The following is a 27,618-nucleotide window of genomic DNA, read 5'->3' on the forward strand; positions in this document are numbered from 1 at the left end:
TATAATTTAGATATCAGAATTTACTCTTGCAATCTCAGTGGAGCTTTAGTTAACCCTTAACTTACCATTCCAAACTTTGATACAGATGGGTAGAAATAAGATGGATATATAATTTATGGCTTTGAAAATGTAGTCCCTATTATAAGAAACCATTTGTAGACATTATTGGTATTCTTCTGTTTCCTCAGAGGCTCAGATGTTATGTTACAATGATAGAGAATAAGGCGAGGTGTTTAACCTTGGTCTTCTTTAACAGTGCATGTGAACAATTCAATTTATCTCTAAAAAAAAAATGTTAAATCAGGTATTTTGATGAATACATACTTTAAAATATTGAAGTAATTGTTGTACAGGACACTTTATAAGCAGATTTTTTACTGAGCTTATTTTACTTGTGGTTACTTAATTGTAAAATTGTTCACTCTAGATAACTGGAGAAGCAATCTTGTCTCTTGGAGAAAGCTCCAAAAGTTTAGAATCTTAATATAAAAAATGATTTAAAAATACAGTGTCATGTAATTTTATGGATAGTGTTTATATATCTCGGCATCTCAGATACAGACCCTACTACTTATATTGTCTTCAATTGTCATGGACAGCTGCATTTATGCATCGGCAACTGTGCCTTTAGCTATCTGCATCGTGAGTTCTGGAATTCCCTTTCTAAAACTCTCTGTTTATCCACACCTCTCTCCTCCTTTAAGACACTCCTTTAAATCTACCGCTTTGACCAAACTTCGGGTCACCTAACCTAATGGCCAGAATTTTACGCCACCCCAACAAGCCGGATGGTGGCAGTGGGGTGGCGTAAAATGGAGCGGGAGGCTCTGGGAGGCCTTCCCCACCCGCTCCCGCCTCCGCCGCACTTTACATAGGGCCGGTGGGGGGGGCGGGCGGGATGCGAATAACGGGCTGCCCGCCCCAGGACAATCAAGGCCCTTAAGTTGCCAATTAACGGCCACTTAAAGGTCTTCGCCCGCCTCCACACAGATTTTATGTGGGGCAAGCGGGCGTCCTGGAGCCAGGAAAGGCCGCCAGGTAAAATCTGGCGGTCCCAGGTAAAATCTGGTGATCTCTCATCGCCCCGGAGGTGGGCCCTGAAAATCGGGCGCAGGGTGCCCGATTGACAGCTGCTCCCCCTTGCCGAACCACTCCCAGGACCCAACACGCATCCCCCCTCCCCCCAAACAACAACCCTTGCCTCGCCAGGGCCCGACCGATAACCCCCGGCAGGGCAACCAAAGTTCACCTGAAATCCCGGCTCCATGTCTTTATTTGCCGTCGGCTAAGCTGCAGTCCCAGCAGTGGCCACCGCTCCCAGTGGTACTGCTGGATTTGAGAGCTGCTGGCCTGCTGATTGGCTGACAGCTCAATGAGGCGGGACTTCCTCCCACCCACTTGAAGTAAGAAGTCCTGCCTTGGAACAATTAAAGCCCGGGGACCCGTAAAATGTGCAACGGATCCCCAGGCTAGACAGAAGCAGGTTCGCCACCGACTTTTATGTCAGTGGCCAGCTTCCGTCCGCCCAATGTAAAATCCATCCCAATGTCTCCTGCTTTGGCTCGGTGTCAATTTTTAATGATACAAGGGAAATGATGCTTCTTCCAATAATTTACTTGTTAAATAAAGCCTTCAGGTCTTGCATCACAGGTCTAGTATGTTGAGGTCCTAGGTGATGAAATTAGCAATAACCTTGTCTTGCATCATGTAACACCTAAATAAAAATCAGATATTGATCACTGATATAGGTCTGACGTTTCTCAGTTTGGAGAAATGACATGTAAAGCATGTTGTCCAAACTTTTAATGGAATCACTAATGAAATTGGCAAAGTGTCAAATGGCAAATTTATAACGGCAATGAAAAAGCAGAAACATTCATAGTAAAGATTTGTTTATGCTTTGGAAGCAACCATTGAACCACTTGAGCGTTATAAATTTTGAGAATTCAGAATGTACACTGGAATGCAGAATAGTGATGGAAAATGGTTCATTGATGAAAGCACAAATGCTAATTTTGGCAAGGAGCTCTGCTATTTACACATAAAAAGAGATAAAATTAGATGACAACTTTCACAACCTCAGATATTTTGTGATTTTAACAAGGTAGATTTTCTATGTACCTGCCTATAGCAAGGTATCTATATCATTCCACCACCAGCAAGTTTGAAAAATCTTGTGCATGTTGTCTGTGATTTTCCAATGTACATTACAGAAGGTTAGGTGCCTGGTCACAGGTGAGGTTGAGAAACCTTGTTAATATGCTACCTGACTCTGTCTATAAACACTGATTTGATGAAGTACACAATAGCTCAAGCAATGCCAGTGTAGTACCCAAATAGGCGTGTATTTACATATTCATACTGCTCCATCTACTTTTCCACAGATCAAGCAGAACACAGTCAACCACCAGAAGCAGCCATATACACACCTGAACACCATCCATCACCATCTCCATTTGAAGCAGACACCAACATAGATGCACATAGTCATACAGATATTGATATAGATGACAAGGAAGATGAGGAAGCAACAGCTGAGGTGCTCAGCATTAGAGAGGAAGGAATAGCAGTGGTAGTGACACTCAACTTTGGATACAAAGAAAATCAATGCAATCCTCACAACTGGCATCATAAATGATAATGGAGGTAACTCAGAGAAGACTCGTAGTACTTCAACACCTGAAGTGGCTGCCCGGTAATACCAGGCGACCTCCTTGCGGGCTGGGGAGGGCCTTCCTGATCGGGAATCCTGTGCCCCATGGAGCTCCCCCCAGCAGGACTAGCTGCCTCAACTAAAACAACTCGTATCCCAACACCACCCCCACCCCCGGGGCCTAGCTGATTGTCCCCAGCAAGTCCCAATCCCACGTACCTGTTCCCTGGCCAGCATCCATTGTGTATCCTCTTGTTGGGTGGAGTCCCAGCAGCGGCCACCACTCCCGGTGGCACTGCTGGGACTGAAGAGTGGCCAGCAGCTCTTGGAAGTGGGACTTCCTGCCTCGGAGAGGTGGAAACACCAACTGAAGCCAATTAAGGGCCTGAGCCATGCAAAATAGCAGCATGGCTTTCAGGCCGAGCAGAGGCAGGCTTGCCCCTGGCTTTCCAGCCTGTGGATGGGGCCACTGTCTCACCATTAGATTCCAACCATGGTGTAAATTTGCATGGCGTTCTTCCGCTTGTCCACTGTAATTTTGGTGTTTACACCATTTTTCCAGGACTTCCAGGGTTTTAAAGCCTCACCCCTATAGTGGCTTTCCTGATGGACTTGATCCATTTAGTGTTATCTGCAGCCTTACAACTTTTACCTACATCTCAGATTTTCCTGCATATTTAAGGATTTTCTTTGCTTTGGAGAAAAAGTTGGACAGGCTTTGAACTGGCTCTGGTTACCTGTGATTTTTAACCCATGGTAAGGTATAATATTGAGAAGCATGGGCTTGCCAAGGGTTTTCTTCTGTATGCAGTCTTGATCAAAGATGAGGAGAACAAGAGCAAAGGGCAATGAGGCAGTTTAATTGAGGAATGAAGCTTCTCTGTTGTTGTGTCCCACAATAAGTCTGTAGGCTTCAGGGATCTAACAAAAGAATGAGTGAGGAGGTTTGCCTTGTTAGACTTCATTAAGCCCTGGATGACTCATTCCAGTTTCTTCACATTGACCTACACCCCAGATCAACCACCGGAACAGCACTGTGAGTAGCTGTCCAAGTCAGTACAACTGTCAAGGTTTATGCCACTGGCTCCTGCCGAGCTGCAAGCAGCGACCTCAGCAGCAGGAGGCCTGCATTCACCAGGTCGCTGATACCATATTCTGCAAAGCTGAAGAATTCATCCATTTTGGGGTGACTTCTAGGCAACAGCTTTAGAGGACCATGTAGTTCTATTATGTTGCTAGTTTTTGGGAAGTTCAGAGGGTAATGGATGGCATCCACATTGCACTATGGACTTTGAATGTGACCACATTGAGTTTTCTGAACAGAAAGGTATTCCAGTCTCTCAATATTCAAATTATTTGTAACTAGCAACAAAAAAATTCTCCATGCCAATGCAAAATTCGTGGGAGTTGCCACAATGCTTTTATTTTTGCATTTCTAATTTCCTGCCTCGCCGAGGTTTTCCTGCAACAAGACTCACAGCATTATATGATGGTGAGCGTCTGAAGTTTATCTTGCAGGTGGCAGCAGGCAGCTAATATAACAGAGTGCACAGATGCTGGAATGAGATGGTCACAGGAGGGATGGAACTGTAAGGAGCTCCATGCTTTTGAGGGAGCTCCAAACACAGGTTGCAGGTGGAAGAGGTGGAAAGCCACTGAAACAGCATAATGTATATGCCAACTTATTCAACTTCAGAAGGGTGATGAGTTTGGGGTTCCTTTGGTGCCCAAGAGGAGGAAGCAATGGTAGTTCTCTTACATTGTCTACCATCATTAGGCCATTGAACTTCAGTTGATATTGAGTCAACCCGGTAAATTCCAGCGGGGTCAATGGTACTTGCCACCAATGGGTAGAAGTCCTGCCTCTCTGGCACAACTGCAGTGTGGATGACGTCACAGACTTTTGCAGCCAAAATCCCACCTAAAATATTATTAAACAGGAATATTAAATTCCTGGTCCTCTCCAAGCTTAAGTCTCATTATAGCGACCATGTCCTAACTTTCCATAGTTACAAATGCATCTAATTCTCTAATATGTTGGAATATTGACTGTCTTTTCCCTAATTATAATTTTTTTTTGATATCCCTTGCTTTTTGTACAACTATTTCTCATTAGCTTTCATAGCTCTTTTTCTTTCCCTTTTTCTAATAGTACTTTTCTCCTCTAAACCTTAGGTTTCTATTGTAATAGCTTAATTTATCCTGTTCTTTTTCTCAAGTCTCAAACCGAACTCCTCCCTACTCCCCTGTTTATTAATTTTTAAAGGATAGGGATGCTGAGAGTATTGATTCCTTAATTGCTGCTTTCTACCTTTACTCCACCAAGCTATGCATATCTACTTTATCTTAAAGCTCCGTAAACAGGAATGCCAGCTAATTTTCAATGTCACCGCCTCAGTGATAAGCTGGTGGAGCAGATCACACAACCATTGTGGAACCCACCTGATTTTTTTTTTAATTCATTCATGGGATGTGGGCGTTGCTGGCTAGGCCAGCATTTATTGCCCATCCCGAATTGTCCTTGAGAAGGTGGTGGTGAGCTGCCTTCTTGAACCGCTGCAGTCCATGTGAGATAGGTACACCCACATGGCTGTTAGGGAGGGAGTTCCAGGATTTTGACCCAGCGACAGTGAAGGAACGGTGAAATAATTCCAAGTCAGGATGGTGTGTGACTTGGAGGGGAACTTGCAGGTGGTGGTGTTCCCATGCATTTGCTGCTCTTGTCCATCTCGCTGGTAGAGGTCATGGGTTTGGAAGGTGCTATCTAAGGAGACTTGGTGCATTGCTGCAATGCATCTTGTAGATGGTACACACTGCTGCCACTGTGCGTCGGTGGTGGAGGGAGTAAATGTTTGTGGATAGGGTGCCAATCAAGTGGGCTGCTTTGCCCTGGACGGTGTCGAGCTTCTTGAGTGTTTTGGCACTGCACCCATCCAGGCAAATGAAGAGTATTCCATCACACTCCTGACGTGCCTTGTAGATGGTGGACAGGCTTTGGGGAGGCAGGAGGTGAGTTACTTGCCTCAGGATTCCTAGCCTCTGACCTGCTCTTGTAGCCATGTTATTTATATGGCTACTCCAGTTCAATTTCTGGTCAATGGTAACCCCTAGGACGTTGATAGTGGGGGATTCAGCGATCGTAATGCCATTGAATGTCAAGGGGAGATGGTTAGATTCTCTCTTGTTGGAGATGGTCATTTCCTGGCACTTGTGTGGCGCAAATGTTACTTGCCATTTATCAGCCCAAGACTGGATATTGTCCAGGTCTTGCTGCATTTCTACACTGACTGCTTCAGTATCATGAGGAATCATGAATGGTGCTGAACATTGTGCAATCATCAGTGAACATCCCCACTTCTGACCTTATGATTGAAGGAAGGTCATTGATGAAGCAGCTGAAGATGTTGGACCTCGGACACTACCCTGAGGAACTCCTGCAGTGATGTCCTGGAGCTGAGATGATCAACCTCCAACAACCACAACCGTCTTCCTTTGCACTAGATATGACTTCAACCAGCAGAGAGCTTTCCCCCCAATTCCCATTGCCTTCAGTTTTGCTAGGGCTCCTTGATGCCATACTCGGTCAAATACTGCCTTGATGTTTCGGGCAGTCACTCTCACCTCACCTCTTGAGTTCAGCTCTTTTGTCCATGTTTGAACCAAGGCTGTAATGAGGTCAGGAGCTAAGTGGCCCTGGCAGAACCTAAACTGAACGTCACTGAGCAGGTTAATGCTAAACAAGTGCCGCTTAATAGCACTGTTGATAACAGCTTCCATCACTTTACGGATGATTGAGATTAGACTGATGGAGCGGTAATTGGCCGGGTTGGACTTGTCCTGATTTTTGTGTACAGGACATACCTGGGTAATTTTCCACATTGCCAGGAAGATACCAGTGTTGTAGCTGTATTGGAACAGCTTAGCTAGGGGCTTGGCAAGTTCTGGAGCACATGTCTTCAGTACTATTGCTGGAATATTGTCAGGCCCCATAGCCTTTGCAGTATCCACTGCCATCAGTCGTTTCTTGATATCATCTCATTGTTCTCAATGGGATGTATACCAGGCAGGTTCTACAATTTGTGAGCAATCAATTCTGCCATATTATTGACCAAGTGTCCATTGATCCTAGTTGTACACATTGAGGAAATGAACAACAAGCACATATTGAAGAAGTAAATGACGAACAAAATACCTGATTTAACAATAGATTTGAAAGCTATTTTCTAGGGTAGAATTATTTTTAGAATTTTGATTTCCTGTGCCATTTCATTACTAAATTTGGAAAGTTTCTGTAAAGAAAACCGTATAGCTGAGTATTTGAGTGAACTGCACTATTTAACATAACTGGATTAAAATGATCCCAGCAAAAAGAGAGAATTTGGCAGCTTGTGGCATATCTTCAGATTGTGATATTAAGACAAATTTCATGTCTTGTGTTGTGCTTAAAATATCTGCTATATGGTGCATTGTTGAGATCTTTGGAAACATCTAGTTACAACAGTAATTAGCAGTTACAAGATTACCTCTTGAAATGTCATAACTATGAATGTGTTTCTTTCACTCTATGAGTTTTTCGTTACTTGTACCATTGCTCATTCAGTCACCTGCTTGCTTACTTTTCCTGTCTCTTTCACTCATGCATGACAGCACGACGATCTTGGCCTAAACCACCGCTCGCACTTCCACCCATAAAAACGTCGCAAAACATTCTTAGTCAGAGAATCAGAGGCATGCCTAAACAAATACCAAGTACTGTTACAGCTTTCTATTTTAGTTGTTTGATTTTTTTTTGTAGTTTGTTGCTTTTAAACAATCTTTTCCTTTACTTTCCTTGGTTATATTGAGTTTGTTACAGAAATATATGGTCCGAAAGAAACTAATTTTAAAAAATTGCTGTTTCTTTTTTATGATTGGTTGAATTTCAACTTAGAACCTAGAAAATAATACTCTGGCCTTCTTCATTGAGCATTTGGTGCACACAACATTCACAAATATAAATGTCAGCACAAACTAACAGTGTTGCTGCATAACATATTTTAAGTGCTTTTCGTAAACTGTTGTACAATAATTGTTTTTGGCAGCTCATAGTGCTCCAGTTAGATCATTTCTTTGGTGTTCTAGTTCTTTGTTTCAAATCCTGCCTTTTTACCTAAGCTTCTTTTGAAACAGTTGTAGGATTTTTACTGAAGCACACCATTCAAATTCCCCCAAAAATATCAAGAGAAAATTTAAGAATTTACAGGAATGTGAGACTCAACAGAAATTGGATTGTGTCCCCCATATTGATGTCCTACAATAAATTAACATTTTCATTGATTTATCCAATATTTTAAAATCAGAACTGGAGCATGGGTCCTGACCGATGAACTTGAATTGGGATAGAATCCTAGCTGGAGCATTGTACTGAAATAAATGATACAGTATATTTTATCTTTTTTTGTAAAATATTTTTGCTAAGTATGTATTAGGTTAAGAACTTAAAAGCTAAAAGTACAAAGATTTAGAAATTGTCTTAAATGAGAGGGAATGTAATTTGAGGAAAATGTGGTTTATATTATGTTACTCATATTTAATACTATTCACCACAGAAAATGTAGCACAGTTAGTCACTCCTGCCAAAAAGCTGGAAGATACAATTCACCTTGCTGAACTGGTTATTGAAGTGCTACAGCAAAATGAAGAGCACCATGCAGAGGTGAGTGTTACACCTGCTTTGAAGCCATTTTGAGGATCTTGGCACCTAATGAGATAAGATCAGTGTAATAATCCCTTGATGTCTCTCACCCCAATTATTTTTTATACCTTTATTTGCCTGGGGAAAAGATTTCTTCTAGTTCTTACAGTAGCAAGGTGATAAACCCAGCAGGAACATGTCCTCTTGGATGGTATTTCCAGTGAAATCATAAAGCTGTTATTTTATAATCCTGCTCAAAATAACACATCTTTCTGCTTTATTTGTGTTGCCAAAATATAATGACCAGATGAAATCTTACTTACCCCTTAGATGTTCTTCAATAATAAAATGGTTTATATCAAAGTTCCTGGGTCTAAACTGGGTATGGTCATTGACTGTATCACTTCCATTCCTCCCAACGGATATTGTACAATTTGCATATGGATATTATCCAACTTGTTTAATCTCCCAAGGGAGGTGAATCACTGTGGTACAACTTCTGAGAAGATAAAGCACTATGAAATTCCTCATGATCCCCTCCCTACATGCTGTTCTTCGCATGGCTAGCTTTAAAGATTTTAAGTTCTGGAATAATAATAAAGAAGCTTCTCTAAAAAGTACACTATTTAAGTTCTTTAAAAATTGCATGATTGAGAAGGCTACAACAGATTTAGAGTCAGTTGGTCTATGTACATCACTAGTGGTGCTGGATTTAACTATACTAAGCTGTTAGCAAGCCACAGTCTTCTGATCCTCTCCCAGGATCCCAGTGCTGCTTTAAAATTTCTCATGAAATTTGGCATTGACTTGTAATATTTTCTTCAAAGTTAAATATTGAAATAATTTCTGAGTGGAACATAATTGGATCCCAATCGCCTTGGCAGCCCAATGCAATTGAGTAGCGATTTCAAGATCCAATTCCTATAACACTTGTAGGGATTCCATGTTGGAAAATCAGGGCTACGCTGTTGTAGCTCTGACACCAATACTTGTTCCCTTCAAGCTTGGCTTCCCCATTGGAAGCACACAATCTTCCTTACATCACTAGATACTTTGCCTGTGAACATAATGAAAGCAATGGTATTAAATGCTAGGTAGTTCAACAATGGGGTAGCAGGCAGAACAGAAATATATTGTTTGTTTCAGTAAATTCTTCCTCTTTATCAGACTGATGTACATGATAATGGAATATACTGCTTTTTACTCAATCTGAGTATGTGTGAATTCATAGCTTCTGTACATATCATGTAAATTGATTTTTAAAGAAGTTAGCAGATTTAATTACACCACACTGAAACCTGTAAAAGGTATATCTGCCCTCAAGTATTTCTAGTGTGTCTGAAATGTTTCCATCTGTTAAAGCTTTTGTTTCATCTGTGAAATTAAATTGGGTATATTTTTCAAAAAATTACTACAATAAGTAAATTACACAAAATAGCCTCCTTCCTCAATGTCATAACATCAAATATTTGTTATATCATTGTTAACAGAGTCTTTTGTTTTTAAATATTTCTGAATGTTGCTTCATTTTCCACTGTGACTGTCTTTGCTGTTTATTTCTACATTTATGGATTAAATTTAATTTTATATCGAGAGTATGTACATGTTAACCTAAAGAAAAGAGTGTGAAACTGGAATATTGAATCCATAGTGCCTTTATTATATGGTACATAGATAATGCACCGGTCCCAACTAATGCTTGATTTGCATATTCAAATTTCCTCCCTACTGTTCAATCAATATTGGATTACTACAGGGAAAAGAGGTATGTGACTAATCTGAATGAAGTGAGTCACCTCCCCATATGTCTCGTGCATGTCCTAAAGATATCATCTTTCCTAATGGGATTTTACCTGGGTCTTCCCTGCTCTTCCTCTTGTTCCAAGCAGTCTACTACCAACTGCCGACCCAGTGCTCGTGTAAAACTGTTATTTGTAATGAGTAACAGAAATAGTTTGCTTGGGCCAGCTAAACAGCCTCTGCATGTACTATTGGATGCTATATCAAGCACTGAAGTTGCATCCTACCACCATTCTTCACTCTTTGGAAACTTCCCAGAAACGACTATATTTGTCTGCGTAGATTTGATGCCTTTGAGTTCCAGTTATGTTTTATAATGCAGAACGTTGCATCAGTTCTTGTGCAACTGATTATGTTAAAATATTAGTTCTCAAGTATAGAATCATTATGATGTGAATCAGCACTCAGTTTACAAAAAAAGTTTTTAAAAAATGTTATTGTAATTTCTACCGATGTGAATATGGATGATGAGTCATGCATTCCACCATATTGTTGCAAGATTATGTAACTTATTAAAAAAAAAACAGATTTCGGTAGAGAGATGCATGAATTAAACTCAAATGGATTGTAAGAACACCTGGCATAACTGCCTTGAAATTAGGCAGTTTGATTAGTCACAGGTTAGTGCCTCCATTAAAGTACTGCGCATGGGAACTTTATGCGAATGCAATAAGCTATGCTTCCGCTCCCAAAGAAAAAATAGCCCACTATCATTCACTGTCTAGGCTTACTAATGAAGAATGGACACTTAGTGATGAAGATTGGCCACTTAGTTGAGGTACGGAAGACCACCAGCAGATGAACTGTACCCCATCAGAAGAGATGGGGAGGAAAAGGAAAGAAAATACTTACTAAGATTTCTAATAAAAGGTTCATGATGCTATGGTAATTGCATTAAAATCAAGACAGAAATAAATAAACATTATGATTTTAAAAAATGCAATTAATATAATTAAGAAAAGCACTGCACCGCATGTAGCAGCTATACAGCTACGGTGATTTTCTAATATGCATTTTGCTGGGTGAGGCTCCCCACCATTACTATAGAGCAGAGTTGCTGTGACATCCCAATATACCAACTCCGCAGCTGATTTTTCAGACCAAAGTCTGTCCATGATTGTTTCAAAATTGAATGTGGTGAATAAAAGAAACCCCGAAACAGCATATTCAGAAGCTTACGTTGGTGGTTCCTGGGCCCACCACAGAGAAGGAAGTGGCAGTCGGCCTGGTCAGAATTGGTGAAAGTGCTATGGTGTTCCTCCATGGAGAGAGTGTAGACCTGTTAGCAGAATCCTCTTCCTTCATTCCACGCCCAAAACTTACATGTTAATGGTTGCAGTTATGGCCACGCCCTCAATGGGACACCGTTTCCGATCTTTGTGGCATTTCTGTAACACTACCGGGATTGCTCACTTCATATTATTAGGCTGCCTGTTTGGCAGCATGAATCCCATGGCAAGGTGCTATGCATCCCTTGCTATGCATCTAATGACCCCAAACCTGGGGAAATAGGTTGAATTTGGAGTGGAATTGGAGGGTTGGGTGAATGTCCCGCCCTGCTGGAGCTCCATGCTGACAAATCCAGGGCATCATCTTGAGAAACAAATGCACCTCGGGATTTGTTCTCACTTGTTGCTACCTGGGGACATGTTTACAGGGACTGTCCTTTTTTAAGTCGTTTCTGTCCTTACTTGCAATTTTCTGGCCTCCATATTTTGGATTATTCTCATGGGTGAGTCCCAACTTCCTACGTCTTCAAACCTATTTTACACAGAGGGTGGTGAGTGCCTGGAACTTGCTGCCGGGGGAGGTGGTCGAAGCAGGTACGATAGCGACGTTTCAGAGGCATCTTGATAAATACATGAATAGGATGGGAATAGAGGGATACAGTCCCCAGAGGTGCAGAAGTTTTTAGTTTAGGCAGGCATCATGATCGGCGCAGGCTTGGCGGGCCGAATGGCCTGTTCCTGTGCTGTACTGTTCTTTGTTCATGTTCATATCTACACCAGCCTTGATAGATAGGTAAGGTTTTTGGTTATGTGTCCTAATGAAGAGAACTATTTTTATTTGAAGTTGCTGGAATTATCCTACACCTCCAACAGGGACCTCTACCATCTTTGATAATTGATAAGACATCACGGGCTGGATTTTAAGAGTCCACCGCCGCTCTCAGATGAGGGCTGCACACCGCAGAGCCGCTGCAATCTCCCGCGTGAAGCCTCATTTAAATAGCCAGGGTGGCCCGGCCCCCAGTCACGTGGAGGGGGTGGGCTGTCCAACACTGGCAGTGGTGTCAGCTGCCTGTGTGCAGGCACTGGCGCTATTTTTAAAGGGCAGCCAGTCCTGCCGGCATATTTAAACTTTTAAAGAGGTATCCACCCCCCAAAATTTTACAAATAATATTGTAACGTCCCTTTCCCACACCGCCCCCCAATAACAATTACAGCAAGTATATCCTCTTCCCGCCCCAAAACACTTACCTTTGAATTCTGACCTTCCCCCCCGCCCCCAGACGGTACAAAATTGCAAGTTTACCCCTTCCCTTCATCCCTTACAATGATGATGCTTATTTGACCCCATTTTCCCCCCCTCCACCCCCACCTGGCAGTTAAAATCTTAACCCCCCCCCCCGACCAGTATCACGCCTGCTTTCCCCAGCCGGGGAATTGAAGGCGCGGGTGTGCCGGCCACTGCTCCAAAGATCGCGGCGGACCTGGAAGATTGCTGGTACGTCTATTTAAATTTATTCATCGCCTGATTTAAATATTTAGATTCAGTTCCCATTGCCCAGCTGTGGGGGGGTGCCACCACGGAGCCGCACCGCCGCCGGGAGGATCGGGGCAGGCCCTCCCGTCGTTGGTCTCCGTGGCAGCCCTCTGCCGGAACCATCTCCCGGCAACCCCTGCCACAGAGCCGGATGTCAGGGGATTGGTAGAATCCAGCCCCACATTTGCAGACCTCATTTTAGGTCCAAGTTATAAAATTAATTACTTAACAAAATATGAACAAATGAGTAACAAACAGTGATATATTTACAGTAGAAATCCTTCTACGTCACACCTTCAAAAGAAAATAGAAAAAGGCTGCAACTTAATGCCAAACTATTCTTTTATAGAACACTTTTATACACACAGTGTTTCTTGTTTTTTATTACCACTGCAGGAGCTAATACCGGCAAAGACTATTCTCTTGAAAATTGCAAACCAGCTCTAAAATTCAAACAGCTACAGCTCCTTAAATATCTTCCAAACTCGTTACTGGACTTCCTGGATTCGAATCACTGTTGACCACAATCAGAATAACTGTATTCCATTTAGCTGTTGGGATCATACAGCCTTCACTTTTTTTTAAATTAGTTTGGTTGCTCCCTTATGTTTTTGCAGAAAACGGAACAAAAGTTGAAACATCAGTATTCAGTTAAGTTTTGATACAAGGTTCTGGCACATCTGGCTTATGGGCTGTGACTAGATTTAAAGGGACAATCTCCAGGTCAAAATTAGACAACCAACAATGCCAATCCTACCTGGGAATGTCAGAGGCCACTTGCCTTTAGCACTTCTGCTTTACAAGTGACCAAGCTATGCCACCTGTTGCATGCTGATCTACAGAGAATGCCAAGGAATTGGACAGCTCTTCCTGGAGCTTCCATGGTCACTACCATATTAAACATCTATGCCACAGGATTCTTCCAAACCCCGCAGGCAGCATCTGCCAGAAATACCAGTACACAGTTAATTCCTCTATGAAACAAATAATTGATGCCATGTTTGCCAAGGGGAAGCATCTTTATTAATTTCCCAATGGGATGGAGATACCAACAAGCCGATTTATCACCTGACAGGCTTGCTAAGCGTCTCTGGTGTTCTATTTGGGACCTTGTAGCCATCAGTTCACTGTATACATTAACAGAAAGGATAACCACTTTATGAATGTGCAGGCACTTTATGACCTCATCCTGCAGGATATTGCCTGGTATATGGAGAGCTACTGTGATGCTTCCACTCTGGAGCAGGCAATGGTGCCTGAATTATTTGACAGCTTGGGAGAATGATTAGATAAATCTGAGGATATTCAGGCTGGTTTTGCAGCCTGGTTGCTGACCCCAACCAGAAATGCTCCCATAGCAACAAATCACAGATACAATAAGACCCATGCTACTGCTCAAATTACTGTGCAACACACTATGCTCAAGCAATAGTTTCACTGTTTGGAATGTTCAGGCAGGGTGTTTCACTAAATCCAGCCAAAGCTTCCCAAGTTCTGCTTGCAAGCAATGTGCGTGGCATCTCAGATGTAGGCAAAGCTCACTGCCACCACACTTCTAGAATAATTCTCCCCAGTCTGTGAAATTGAGCAGTGATAAAGTACTGTATCTGGAAGCCCAGTGGAGTCAGTCAGTGGTCTGATGAAAGGTCATCATCCTGAAATGTTAACTCTTCGCTCTATCCACAATAGCTACCTGATCTGCTGAGCATTCCCAGCATTTAATACAGATTTAAGGTGATTGGTAGAAGGATTAGAGGGGACATGAGGAAAAACTTTTTCACCCAGAGGGTGGTGGGTGTCTGGAATTCACTGCCCCGATCGGTGGTGGAGGCAGAAACCCTCAACTCATTTAAAAGGTACCAGGATATGCACCTGAAGTGCTGTACCTAGCAAGGCTACGGTGGGATTAGATTGGGCAGCTAGTTTTCGGCGCAGACATGATGGGCTGAATGTCCTCTTTCTGTTTTATGGTTTTGTTTTCTGTTTTCATTTCAGATTTCCAGCAGCATAGTATTTTTCTTTTGTTTCTATGGATTACATTATTTACTTCTCACTTGGGGAAGATTCGCTTTGATTCTAGGTGTAGTGATAGATGGAGTGTGTACAACCTCGGACACTTAGGAAATCTTCCCCATGGTGATTTATTCACAGTGCTACTCACAGCTTAAATACTTAAAACAGTCACACTCCAAAGTAATTTCATTCTACCCTTTAGTTTTATGTCAGCATTATTTATAATTTAAAAATTATTAAATTGATTTCAACAAATCTGGCAATATATGGGCTGGCACCAGAAAATAACGTCCTTCAGGGAGGGTAACCTGCCACCCCTATTGTTCTGGTCTTCATGTGACACCAGTCCCATTTACTAGGTGGTTGACTTTGATGCCTTTAGGGTAACTAAGGATGGGCAATAAATGCTGCCTTGTCTGTGTTTACCACATTCTGAGAGAAGTATATATTTTATACATTGCAATCACGGTTTTGAAACTCAGGGCCAAGTGCACTGTAGAAATAGTGTACACATGTTGAAATAACATGAGATCTGACCTTTACCTTCTCCCGAGGCACCCATTATATCAGAGTGTGTCAGGAACTTCAAAGGCTGTAACTCAAAGATTCTGTTGTAGCCTTGGTATCTTTCGGATTCCTCAGAGCATAAAGCCCTTGTAGATGTTAAACAGAACTGCAGTTTGGACATACTGTCACAAAGTGGTAGGATGCAGGTTTGTGACTGCGAATGCCCACCTGCTGAGTTTCTGGTATTGGCTGTGCTGTCAGAGGAAGGCACCAAGCAGAGTTCAGGAGCTCCCCCGCAGGGAGGAGAGAGGGAACTAAGATTGGAGGATAAGTCACTAGATATTATACAAAGCGTATTGGCAAAGGGCTGGGAGTATACCACCTGTCCACCCTCACTACATGCGCTGTGGGGGGGAGGGTGGGGGTCTGGAGAGAGGAGAATACACAAAAGGAAAAATAAATAGATGCTTCTATTCTGTCTGTGTGCCCCTGGTTAGCTGCAGAATTTTAATTTCCAAAAATCATTTACAGGTCTAATTCTATTACTGCTGTAAAAAATTTTAACTTTTAAAACTTTAACTTTAAAATTGTCACGAGCATCAAAGTCTGTGGAACAAGTAACTTCGATAAGTTAAAACTTTCTGTTTTACAAAGTGCGCTGATTGATGCATGCAAGATGCTATAAATTCCTGACTGGAATGGAGTAAATGGATATATTATCTCAATGTAAAGATAGCTTTTCTAGTGCCTTAACTCATTCTTACTAGAAGAAGACACCAATATTTTCTGGGGTAATGTTTTCTTCCCTCATGCCCTCTCTGAGCTCATCCTGTCCATGAGACCCAGCTCCTGTTCTCTTTGCCCTATTCTTACCAAATTGCTGGCCAAACCAACTTCCCTTCCTGGCCCATGTTAGCTGGCATTCATAATGTTTTCCTCTCCTCAGATACTGCTGCCATCCGTTTCAAATCATCTGTCGTCACCTCCCTCTTCACCCTCGACCCCTCTGTACTTGCAAACTACCACACCAGTTCCAACCTCACTTTCCTCTTCAAAGTCCTTGGACATGTTGTGGTCTCTCAAATCTGTGTCCATCTTTCCTGCAACTCCATGTTTGAAACCTTCCAATTAGGTTTCCACCCTTCCACAGCACAGAAATGACATTTATCAAAGTCATAAATGACATCCTATGTGACTGTGACAAAGGTAAACGTTCCCTCCTCATCTTTATTGACCTGTCTACAGTCTTTGACATGGTTCCCGACACCATGCTCTTCCAAAGTCCTCCTCAGCACTGTGTGTGGGCCAGGAAAACAGGAGTGCGTCCCCCTAACCTCCAAGCTCCCCACTCATCAGATCTCCCACCCCCACCTCAACCAATACAAAAATTCATGGCCATAGTCATCTTCACATCCAGCTGGGTGGGACTGCCCTCCCCTGGTTCCATTCCAAGTCATAACCAGAGAATCACCTGCAATGGTTTCTCTTCCCACATCCGCACTGTTACCGCTTGAGTTCCTAAGGATCTATGCTTGCCCCCTCCTCTTTCGAACTTATATGCTGCACCTTGGCAATATCAGCCAACAATATGAATTAAGGTTTCACATGCACTGTATCAATAGCCAGTTCTAGCTCAACATCACCCACTTCACTATCACTGATTTGTCACATTGCTTGTCCGACATCCAGTATTGCATGAGAAGAAATTTCCTCCAATTTAATATTGGAAAGATCAAAGTCATTGGGCTGAATCTGAACCCCCAAAATGGGTGGGTTAGGGTCAGGTGAGATGTTAAAACATCAAAAATTTCAAACCCAACCCCAACCTGCCTCCAACCTGCCCACTTCTAAGATTAATGGAGGTGAGACAAGGGGCAGGCAGCCAACCTGCTCTCAGAAGGTGCCAGCCTCAGAATTAACCTGTCTCGTAGGTTTAACTAGGCGGGTTTCGCAGGCCTCAGGAATTTATGGCCATAGGCAGCTGAATGGAGGTGAAGACACCATTGGAAAGAAGCTAAGTGCCTTTACAGCACTGTGTGTGGGCCAGGAAAACAGGAGTGCGTCCCCCTGACCCCCAAGCTCCCCACTCATCAGATCTCCCACCCCCACCCCAACCAATACAAAGACTCCCTTTCCCCCGGGGTCGAATATTGGGTGTAATTGGGTTTGCGCACTGGAGTCATGAGCTAGATGGTCAGCGAATAGCCCTTGTTGCCCAGTAATCACCCTCTGGACTTTCTCATTGTAGCACAGATGCTGATGGTACACTGGACTGCCACAGAATAAAGACATCATGACTGGTGCCAGAATGGCAAACACTGATCTGCATGTTGCGCTGAGTATGGTCGCACATTGAGGGATTAGAACACTTTGTGGTTGTGTTAGATCTTCGAATTTAGATGCAGCACCTGCAAAGCAACTTGTATGCAGTCAATGGTATTCTACACCATGGGTAAGCTTGGTATTCTGCATGCTTCACCTGTTTCTCTCTGGAAAGAGAGAAGGCAATCTGTGCCCCTCTCTTTGCATACAGTGTGTCAGCCATCTCCTTTATATGACAGTGGACAGTGAGCTGTGTGATGTTGAAGATATCTCCTGCTCCTGTCTGGGAAGAGCCCAACGCAAAAAAATTCATGGCCATAGTCATCTTCACAGCCATTGGCAGTGCTGTCAGTGCCCTGCTCTGATGCTGCAGATCTGTCTGCAACAGGTGGCAGATATCAGTGAGCATCCGCTTAGTGAAACAGAGACATCTAATACACTGTTATTCACTGAAGCTGAGGTAGGAGAATTGCTTCCTGAAAACCCTGGGTAGATATGGCTTCTTGCAGAAAGCCCTTCTTCCCCTCCTCCTTGGAGCAAACTGTCCTCCTCTGTGTCACCTGAGCTCATTGTTCCAGTCATGCTGCAGGCCCAGGGGGATAGAAACTACAGCACCCATGACTGGCACAAATGGTCTGAGCAGAATCCTTGAAGTCAGAACCAAGGCCCTCACCACATGCCACACTGCTCCCTGTAGACCTCACCAACTTTAAATGACAAGTACAAATGACCAACCACTGCTATTAACTCAGCAGCAGCCATAGAAATCAATCAGCAACTAACCTGAGAGTGATCTCCTTAAAAAGGGCTAGTGCAGTCCTTTCTTCTGCTGCATGCAGGTTCAGCTATGTGAGGTTAAGATAGGGCATTAGCTGAGTGTTCTAGTCAAAAATGGCACTTCTACAGACAATCAGCATTACACGCTGACTACATCACAATCTGCCTATCTGCATACTTCGGCTGTACGCTTCTTGCTCCAGTGCTACCAACCCAGCCAAACTGGTATCCAGTGCAGCCCACACCAGGGCTGGGATTTTACCTGGGCGACGGGAGTCTCGGCCGTTGGCTAAAGTGCCAGCGAGAGCCCTGCATTGCCTCCTCTGGGGAAGGTCCACTGCATTGCGTGCCAATTAGGCACACACACACACTGGTTAACTGGAAAAATAAAAGGGATTTTTGTTTAGAGCTCTGTTTCAGACAAAAAAACACTTGGGCTGAATACTTGTTCATTCTTGAAGAAAACAGCAGATGACATATGTTGTGATCCAAAACTGGCATACAGTCTGGCCTCCGAGTACATGTAAACGGCTCACTGGAATCTTTTAGAACAGTTCTTTTCAGGCGGCATTGAGAATTAATTTAGCAGACTTCTTCAAGGACAGGAGATGAGATGATTAGAGGGGTGCTGGAAAGCTGAGCTGGGTTGTGGTCTTCTGTCCCTCCTTGGGAATTCTCTTCTCTCCTTGGAATTTCTCTTCCTTTTTCTGCAGGCTTTTTAAAGAGATGGAGCAGGCTAGGATGAGCCTTTTTTTATTTAATTTTTTTAAAGCTCCAGCTCCTTTTAAACAGTTCATTCCCAACTCCAACCAATTCAAAAATGAAGCCTGACACAGAAAGTCCACCTTCTTACCTGTCACTTCTCTGCACACTAAGCTAGGGTTGTTTTCATTAGAGCAGAGAAGGCTGAATGGGGACCTGATTGAGGTGTACAAAATTATGAGGTGCATAAATAGGGTAGATAGGAAGAAACTTTTTCCCTTAGCGGAGGTGTCAATAACCAGGGGGCATAGATTAAAGGTCAGGGGCAGGAGGTTTAGAGGGGATTTGAGGAATCTGGAACACACTGCCTGAAGGGGTGGTAGAGACAGGAACCCTCAACAGATTTAGGAAGTATTTAGATGAGCACTTGAAACGCCATAACATACCAAGCTATGGGCCAAGTGCTGGAAAATGGGATTAGAATAGATAGGTGCTTGATGGCCTGCACGGACACAATGGGCCAAAGGGCCTGTTTTTGTGCTGTATAACTCTATGACTCTATAAGTGGACAGTGGCGGGCCTTCCCCGAGATTAAGGACAACGTCAACGGAAGTCTCGTCTGCTGAGAGCTGTTGGCCAATCAGAGGTCGGCAGCTGTTTAACTGAGTCGCGCCACCGCAGCGGTTGCCAGCACTGGACTCATCAGAGGTGCTGGATCCAGGCCACAGGTGAATCAGGGCAGGAGGGGTTTCAAGTGGTGGGGGTCGTGGGGGAGGAAGATGTAGGTGGGTCAGCAGCAAGGGCAGTGGGGTGGCTCTCAGTGGGCCCTCCTCTTCCCAATGTCAGGTCCCTTGGTCAAGCACTAAGTGCCTTTTAACGAGGGACACGCCCCCACCCACCCCTGGAGCCAGCAAACAATCCACATGGGTTTGCTTGGCACGCTCCCTGCGCAGCGACACTCCCGTCCACCGTGGGGTTAATACCGGCGGCAGCAGATAAGGCCCTTAATTGGGCATTAATTCCCCACAAGGGCCGCAATTGGCAGTGGGGTGGGAAGGTTGTCTATGGGCCTTCTTGCCCCAGACTTATTTTGGGTGGAGGCGGGAAGATGGTGGGGTTACTATTGCTACCATCCCGCCCCATTATATGCTCTCCCTGCCTCCAAAGTTGCCGCAGGGGAAAGCATAAAATTTACCCCCACCCACCCCGTCCACGAGAGGGTGAGTGAGACTGATTGAATAGCTCCGAGGGGAGCCAGCATGGACTCGATGGGCCGAATGACCTCCTTCTGTGCCGTAAATGACTCTATGGCACTGTGGCTGGGGTTTTACAGGCCTCCATGAGGCGGGATTGGAGGCGGAAAGGCACGGAGAATCTTGATGGGTGGTGGGATGGGGGCAGCGGTGCAGAGGGCCCGGCACATCCAGGTGGCCCAGCGACGGCAGTCTTCCTGCCCAGAGGCAAATTGAGGCCCTTAAGTGGCCTAGTAACAGCCAATCAGGGGCCTCTTCCAGCTGCTGCTGGGATCTTGCCAGCAGCGAGGGGGGACTCTGCCACGCAGGGAGGACGCCTTGTAAAATAAGTTGCTGGCTTTGGGGAGGGGGTCCTTTCTTTGTGTGCAATTTGTGGCCCATGGAGGACCCCCACCTAAAACCAATTCACCACCTTTCCCCCATCCTGGACTGCACGACCAGTCCCCCCACCCTCCCTTGCCGGGGCCTTCTGGACTGGCCCCAGCGACCCCACCTTTTCTCTGGGGTTCCAGCGCAGGGCCTGGGTCCGAGGCCTCTGCAGTACTGGCAGTTGCCACCGCAACCGGTGGCACTGCTGATACTATTGAGCTGCTAGCCCTCTGATTGGCCGGCAGCTTTTGGAGGCAGGATCCCTGCCGATAAAGTCTTTAAAGGGACGGGGATCCTGCCTCCTATAAACTTTTAACAAAAAAAGACCGGAGAATTGCTTGAGCGGGGGTAAAAAGGGAGAGGCAGGGTTACCCTTGCCTTTTCGGCCCGGCGCTGGGAGCCCTGCCTCCAACACAAAATCCAGCCCTAAGTGTGTGTACACACCGCAGATGCCATTTTGGTCGTGAAACGGCACCCACAGCAGCAAAAATATGGGCGCTAGGGAGCCGAATCTTGCAGCTAAAGTAGCTAATAGGCCTATTAGCATTTTGCAAACTACATTTAACATGGCCTGCATTTCCATTCCACTTCCACTGTGGTGTCAAATTGAAGTGGTGTGAGACTATTTCCTCCAGGAGTTCTGCTACATTACTAAGTCAGCCTCAGCCCTGACTCCAGGTTAACATCGTTAGTTTAACACCACTGTGAAGTGGCAATCACATTGCAATGCCACAAAGTTTGCAGTGTAATTACATTCTTAAATATATATATTAAAAAAATCCCCAGTAAGAGTCAGTTATTTTCTTCTAGCTATCAGCAGGGAAATTTAGTCTTCAAGCACAAGTCGACAAAATAAATCTGTGAGCGCATTGAATTTTGTTTGGTGTCTGTAGGACAAACAGAAAAATTGCAGCTAACAAAATTTGAAAATATCAGGACTGGCAACACCACTACAAACTGTATAAAGAGTAAAACTGGGTTTGCTAACCATTTCTGTGTATCGGGTGGTGTATAAAAATTTGCCTATCGCAGGATTGATCTGTGGATTTGACTCCCATTTAAGGACAAAATAGAGATGGATCTAAAATTGAACTTAAAATGTAAAATACCCTTTTTAAAATGTTCATTACACTAGATAATGGAGTATCTCGATGATTGCTGTTATTAAATGTAGATGTCTGGTTATATTTAGTTATTTCAGTCACATCCAAGGCAATTCTACTGGCCCAAAATGTGCTGGAAAAGTGTTTAATGCTAATACTAATAATACAATGATCCAATCTCCTTTCTATTTCTCTTTTTGTTTATAATTTGCTTCTAATTCACCCTATTTCCTTCTCCATCATTCCTGTTTCTTTCTCTATCCGTAAATCTCATTGGTTAAGAAGATATACTGTTGGTCCTGCTTGTTTCAGATGCCCTGTTTACCGTTGTCAGCTCGCACTTCCAACAATTTGTGGCATAAAATTTATTCAAACTGAAGGGTGCCTCACTCCAGCAAATTCTGGGTCATTTCATTTATTCTAGCTAGATGTGGCCCCACAGTGCCATCCATCAAAATTTTTTTTTTACCATACCTCAGATTGGGAGACCTAGGTTTGAGTCCCAGCCTTGGCTGACTTGGATGTTACTAAAATGTGAAGTACCAATCTTAGGTATGTTGTTGGCCAGCAGCAGTGAGTGGAGGTGAGCTATCAAGCAGACAGAATAGGAAGAGATGTGTTAGAGGTTCTACTTCAGGTTATAATTTCGACCCCTCTACCCCTTGATCTTACAGCAACATTACCAGAAAGCATGAACATGCACACAGTCACTCACTTGTCATCCCAGCTGGATTCCAGAGTAAGCAACCTCAGAAGACTGCAAAACATGAGCATAGAATTAATTCCAAGCAGTTTTTTTGAAAAATACAATCAGTATTTCAAATATAATTTCATATCTAATGATTAGTTATTTAATATGTTATGTTATTTAGTGTCATATTAGGCCGAAAAAACATACAGAGGAAACTATGTTAAATAAGACTGGCATTATGTTGCCTCAGCATATAAAGTTCCATTGCTGGCACCACTCATGTTGCATGTTACTAGCCAGCAACAGATACACGACAAACATGCATGCATTTCAACACATTCACATCTTAGTCACCCAGAATGTGAATGTAACTCCCAAAAACTCATTGGAAGCCTGCCTTAAAGGCTGGAAAGCATGCACAAGTCCTAGCTGCATGATTATCTGGAGTGCAAATTAAAACTGACAAAATACCTAAAGAAGCATTGTCTTGTAGTAAACTGGTAAATGGCATGACTTCAGTGAGTTATTGTTAAGAGAACAGCAAAAAAAAATGTTTACTGTATTTGGATTATTTTGCCTGTATATGTTGCTCAGACTGCAAATGTTTGTAATTTTGGTTACTGTACAAAGTTTGGGAATACAGACTCTACTTCTCCCTCGGAACAAATTGGATTAAGAAAGAGATTTAGAATACCGAGGTCTCATATCATGTTTGTTTCTTTACAATAACTCCTTTGGTTCCATAATATAAACATCTACCCTATAGAGTTAGACCCAATCCAGATTACTGCAGAGCTTTATGAAGTAATTAAGAGATTTTATTTATAATCATTCTTTTTTTCTGTGGATTTGTCCTTCGAAGGCCTTTGCTTGGTGGTCAGATTTGATGGTTGAACATGCAGAAACCTTCCTGTCATTGTTTGCGGTAGACATGGACACTGCTTTGGAGACGCAGGCCCCGGACACCTGGGACAGCTTCCCATTATTTCAGCTGCTTAATGATTTCCTGAGGAGTGATTGTATGTATCACTTTTTAATAAATTGTTTCATGTACTGTTTTACTGTTACTTCCTTGATTCACTCTTAACTTTATTAATTCATTTCTCTATTACAATAAATCTTGATTAGTTTGTATTTTGGCACAGAAGTCCACATGTACTGGGGTTTGAGAATGTGAGGGAGGATGAATAGAGTAAAGGGTGGAGTAATAGGCCCAGAAATTGGACCTGTAGAGGCATAAAACAGGCACAATGAGGGCCAATTTTGGATACTAATGTCATACAATATTGGTCGGACCGTGCTTCAGGTGGCCATCCAAAACAGGGAATAGGCCCTTTTGCATATGCTAATGAATCTAATGCTTGTTTTTAAAACCCTTTTGAGAAATTGAGCTACCCCGAGCAAGTAGGTACTGCATGTTCCCCACTCAGGTTTTCCTGGCGCAGATAATTGGCCACCAGTTGCGCAGCTCTTGTAACTGCTGTTGGCCATAATCGGCTCCCCTTCCACTTTCATCCACCCGTCCTTGCCACTTAGTGGAGGCTGCTGCCAGAATTTGTTCCCACAGAAGGGCAAGCTGCCTGTGGAGGTACAGCAGGCACCAGCAGCTCACCCATATCATTGAGACAAGGCTTGAGGCCCAACGGCAGGCTGATCTTGGGCCTCATGGTTCATGCATCTATTGCAGCTGTACTGCCATCTTCACGCCCGAAACCCGGGTGCTGACAAATTATTACTCCACATTGGTTATAGTAAGCAGCAGATAATCGTAAACTTTTTTAAATATATCCTGTCAATCATTCAGGTCCTTCAGAGAGTACTACCTAATATTATCAAACTGTCCTTAGAGCAGATGAATCACAAATTCACCAGAAAGATACCAGCGTTTAAAAAGGTTAAATAATGAAAGCAGTTAGCGTATACTTGGCTGGAATTCCCTTGAATATAGAAGATAAAGTGCTTAAAATATTAAAAGGGTTTCATGGGGTAAATGCACAGAAATGATTTCCTCTGTTGGGGAATCAAGAACAAGGGGACACAATCTCAAAATACGAGCTAAGCCTTGCAGGAGTGAAATCAGAAAGTACTTTTTCACACAAAGTGTAGTAGAAATTTGGAACATTCTTCCCCAAAAGGCTCTGGATCCTGGACATTGGAGCTTTCAAGACTGAAATAGATTTTTGTTAAGATAAGGGTTTCCAGGGATATGAAGCAAAGATGGGGAAATAGAGTTGAGGTACAGATCAACCATGTTCTAAAGGCATGAGGTGCTGAATGGCTTACTCCTGTTCCTAACCTTCCTATGTTCTTAACAATGCAACTTAATAAACCTGTTTGTTCATTCTCAATTTTAGATAATCTGTTGAACGGAAAATTCCACAAACATCTTCAGGATGTCTTCGCTCCTCTTGTGGTTAGATATGTCGACTTGATGGAGTCATCAATTGCACAGTCGATTCACAGGGGCTTTGACCGAGAATCATGGGAACCTGTAAAGTAAGGGCACCTCCTTTGATGTATTTTGGGTTTAGATGCTGAAGGATGAAGATTTACATAAGTGATGACTAAACTTGCTGCAGATAGTGCCAAGATATCACCTTTTATGTGAAAAAGCATAGTGTTTTTTTTTATTATTCGTTCATGGGATTTGGACGTCAGTGGCTAGGCCAGCATTTATTGCCCATCCCTAACTTCCCTTGAGAAGGTGGTAGTGAACTGCCTTCTTGAACCGCTGCAGTCCATGTGGGATAGGTACACCCACAATGCTGATAGGAAGGAAGGTACAGATCAACCATGATCTAAAGGCATGAGGTGCTGAATGGCTTACTCCTGTTCCTAACCTTCCTCTGTTCCTAATCTTCCTATGTTCTTTTGAACCAGCGACAGTGAAGGAACGGCAATATAGTTCTAAGTCAGGATGGTGTGTGGCTTGGAGGGGAACTTGCAGGTGATGGTATTCCCATGTATCTGCTGCCTTTGTCCTTCTAGGTGGTAGAGGTCACGGGTTTGGAAGGTGCTGTCGGTGGTGAAGGGAATGAATGCTTGTGGATGGGGTGCCAATCATTTGGGCTGCTTTGTCCTGGATGGTGTCAAGCTTCTTGAGTGTTGGAGCTGCACCCATCCAGGCAAGTGGAGAGTATTCCATCACAGTTCTGACTTATGCCTTGTAGATGGTGAACAGGCTTGGGGAGTCAGGAGGTGAGTTGCTCGCCTCAGGATTCCCAGCCTCTAGCCTGCTGTTATCGCCACAGTATTTATATGGTTACTCCAGTTCAGTTTCTGGTCAATGGTAACCCCCAGGATATTGATAGTGGGGGATTCAGTGATCAAAATGCCATTGAATGTCATGGGGAGATGATTAGATTCTCTCTTTTGGAGATGGTCATTGCCTGGCACTTGTGTGGCATGAATATTACTGGCCACTTATCAGCCCAAGCCTGGATATTGTCCAGGTCTTGCTGCATTTCTACATAGACTGCTTCAGTATCTGAGGAGTTGCGAATGGTGCTGAACATTGTGCAATCATCAGCGAACATCCCCACTTCTGACCTTATGATTGAAGGAAAGTCATTGATGAAGCAGCTGAAGACACTACCCTGTTGAACTCCTGCAGTGATGTCCTGGAGCTGAGATGATTGACCTCCAACAACCACAGCCATCTTCCTTTGCGCGAGGTATGACTCCAACCAGCAGAGAGTTTTCCCCCTGATTCCCATTGACTCCAGTTTTGCTAGGGCTCCTTGATGCCATACTCAGTCAAATGCTGTCTTGATGTTAAGGGCAGTCACTCTTACCTCACCTCTGGAATTCAGCTCTTTTGTCCATGTTTGAATCAAGGCTGTAACGAGGTCAAAAGCTGAGTGGTCCTGGCGGAACCCAAACTGAGTGTCACTGAGCAGGCTATTGTTAAACAGGTGCCACTTGATAACACTGTCGACGACACCTTCCATCACTTTACTGATGATCAAGAGTAGACTGATGGGGTGGTAATTGGCCGGGTTGAATTTGTCCTGCCTTTTGTGTACAGGACATACCTGGCAATTTTCCACATTGCCGAGTAGATGCCAGTGCTGTAGCTGTACTGGAACAGCTTGGCTAGGGGCATGGCTAGTTCTGGAGCACAGGTCTTCAGTACTATTGCCGGAATGTTGTCAGGACCCATAGCCTTTGCAGTATTCAGTGCCTTCAGTTGTTTCTTGATATCACGCAGAGTGAATCGAATTGGCTGAAGACTGGCATCTGTGATGCTGGGGACTTTTAGAGGAGGCTGAGATGAACCATCAACTCGGCACTTCTGGCTCAAGATTGCTGCAAATGCATCAGCCTTATCTTTTGCACTGATGTGCTGAACTCCCCCATCATTGAGTTGGGAATATTTGTGGAACCACCTCCTCCTGTCGGTTGTTTAATTGTCCACCACCATTCACTGCTGGATGTGGCGCAAGACTACAGCTTAGATCTGATTCATTGGTTGTGGGATTGCTTAGCTCTGTCTATCGCAAGCTGCTTCTGCTGTTTGGCGTGCAAGTGGTCCTGGGTTGTAGCTTCCCCAGTTTGATAACTTCATTTTGAGATATGCCTGGTGCTGCTCCTGGCATGCCCTCCTGCACTCATCATTGAACCAGGGTTGATCCCCCGGTTTGATGGCAATGGTAGAGTGGGGGATATGCTGGGCCACAAGGTTACAGATTGTGGTTTAATACAATTCTGCTGCTGCTGATGGCCCACAGCATCTCATGGACGCCCAGTTTTGCATTGCTAGATCTGTTCTAAATCTATCCCATTTAGCATGGGACTTTGTCTGCGCAAGGACTGTGCAGTGGTCGCTCCTACCAATACTATCATGAACAGATGCGTCTGCCACAGGCAGATTGGTGAGGACGAGCTCAGGTATGTTTTTCCCTCTTGTTGGTTCCCTCACCACCTGCCGCAGACTCAGTCTAGCAGCTATGTCCTTTAGGACTCGACCAGCTCGGTCAGTAGTGGTG

General features: G+C 43.8%; 1 protein-coding gene across 5 annotated transcripts in view; it reads left to right on the top strand.

Annotated features, from left to right (window-relative positions):
• Positions 1-27,618, top strand: part of cadpsa (Ca2+-dependent activator protein for secretion a) — a 593,453-nt gene that overhangs the window by 449,106 nt on the left and 116,729 nt on the right. For 3 of the 5 annotated variants that reach the window (XM_068051590.1, XM_068051591.1, XM_068051593.1), the window contains exons 17-20: positions 7,301-7,402; positions 8,242-8,348; positions 23,493-23,649; positions 24,985-25,126. In XM_068051590.1, coding sequence (XP_067907691.1) covers positions 7,301-7,402; positions 8,242-8,348; positions 23,493-23,649; positions 24,985-25,126 — 508 coding nt within the window. The remainder of the gene's footprint in view (positions 1-7,300; positions 7,403-8,241; positions 8,349-23,492; positions 23,650-24,984; positions 25,127-27,618) is intronic. The other 2 variants (XM_068051592.1, XM_068051594.1) reach the window with 1 other exon arrangement.

This window comes from Heterodontus francisci, chromosome 19, assembly GCF_036365525.1.
Source record: "Heterodontus francisci isolate sHetFra1 chromosome 19, sHetFra1.hap1, whole genome shotgun sequence".
Lineage (NCBI taxonomy): Eukaryota > Metazoa > Chordata > Chondrichthyes > Heterodontiformes > Heterodontidae > Heterodontus > Heterodontus francisci.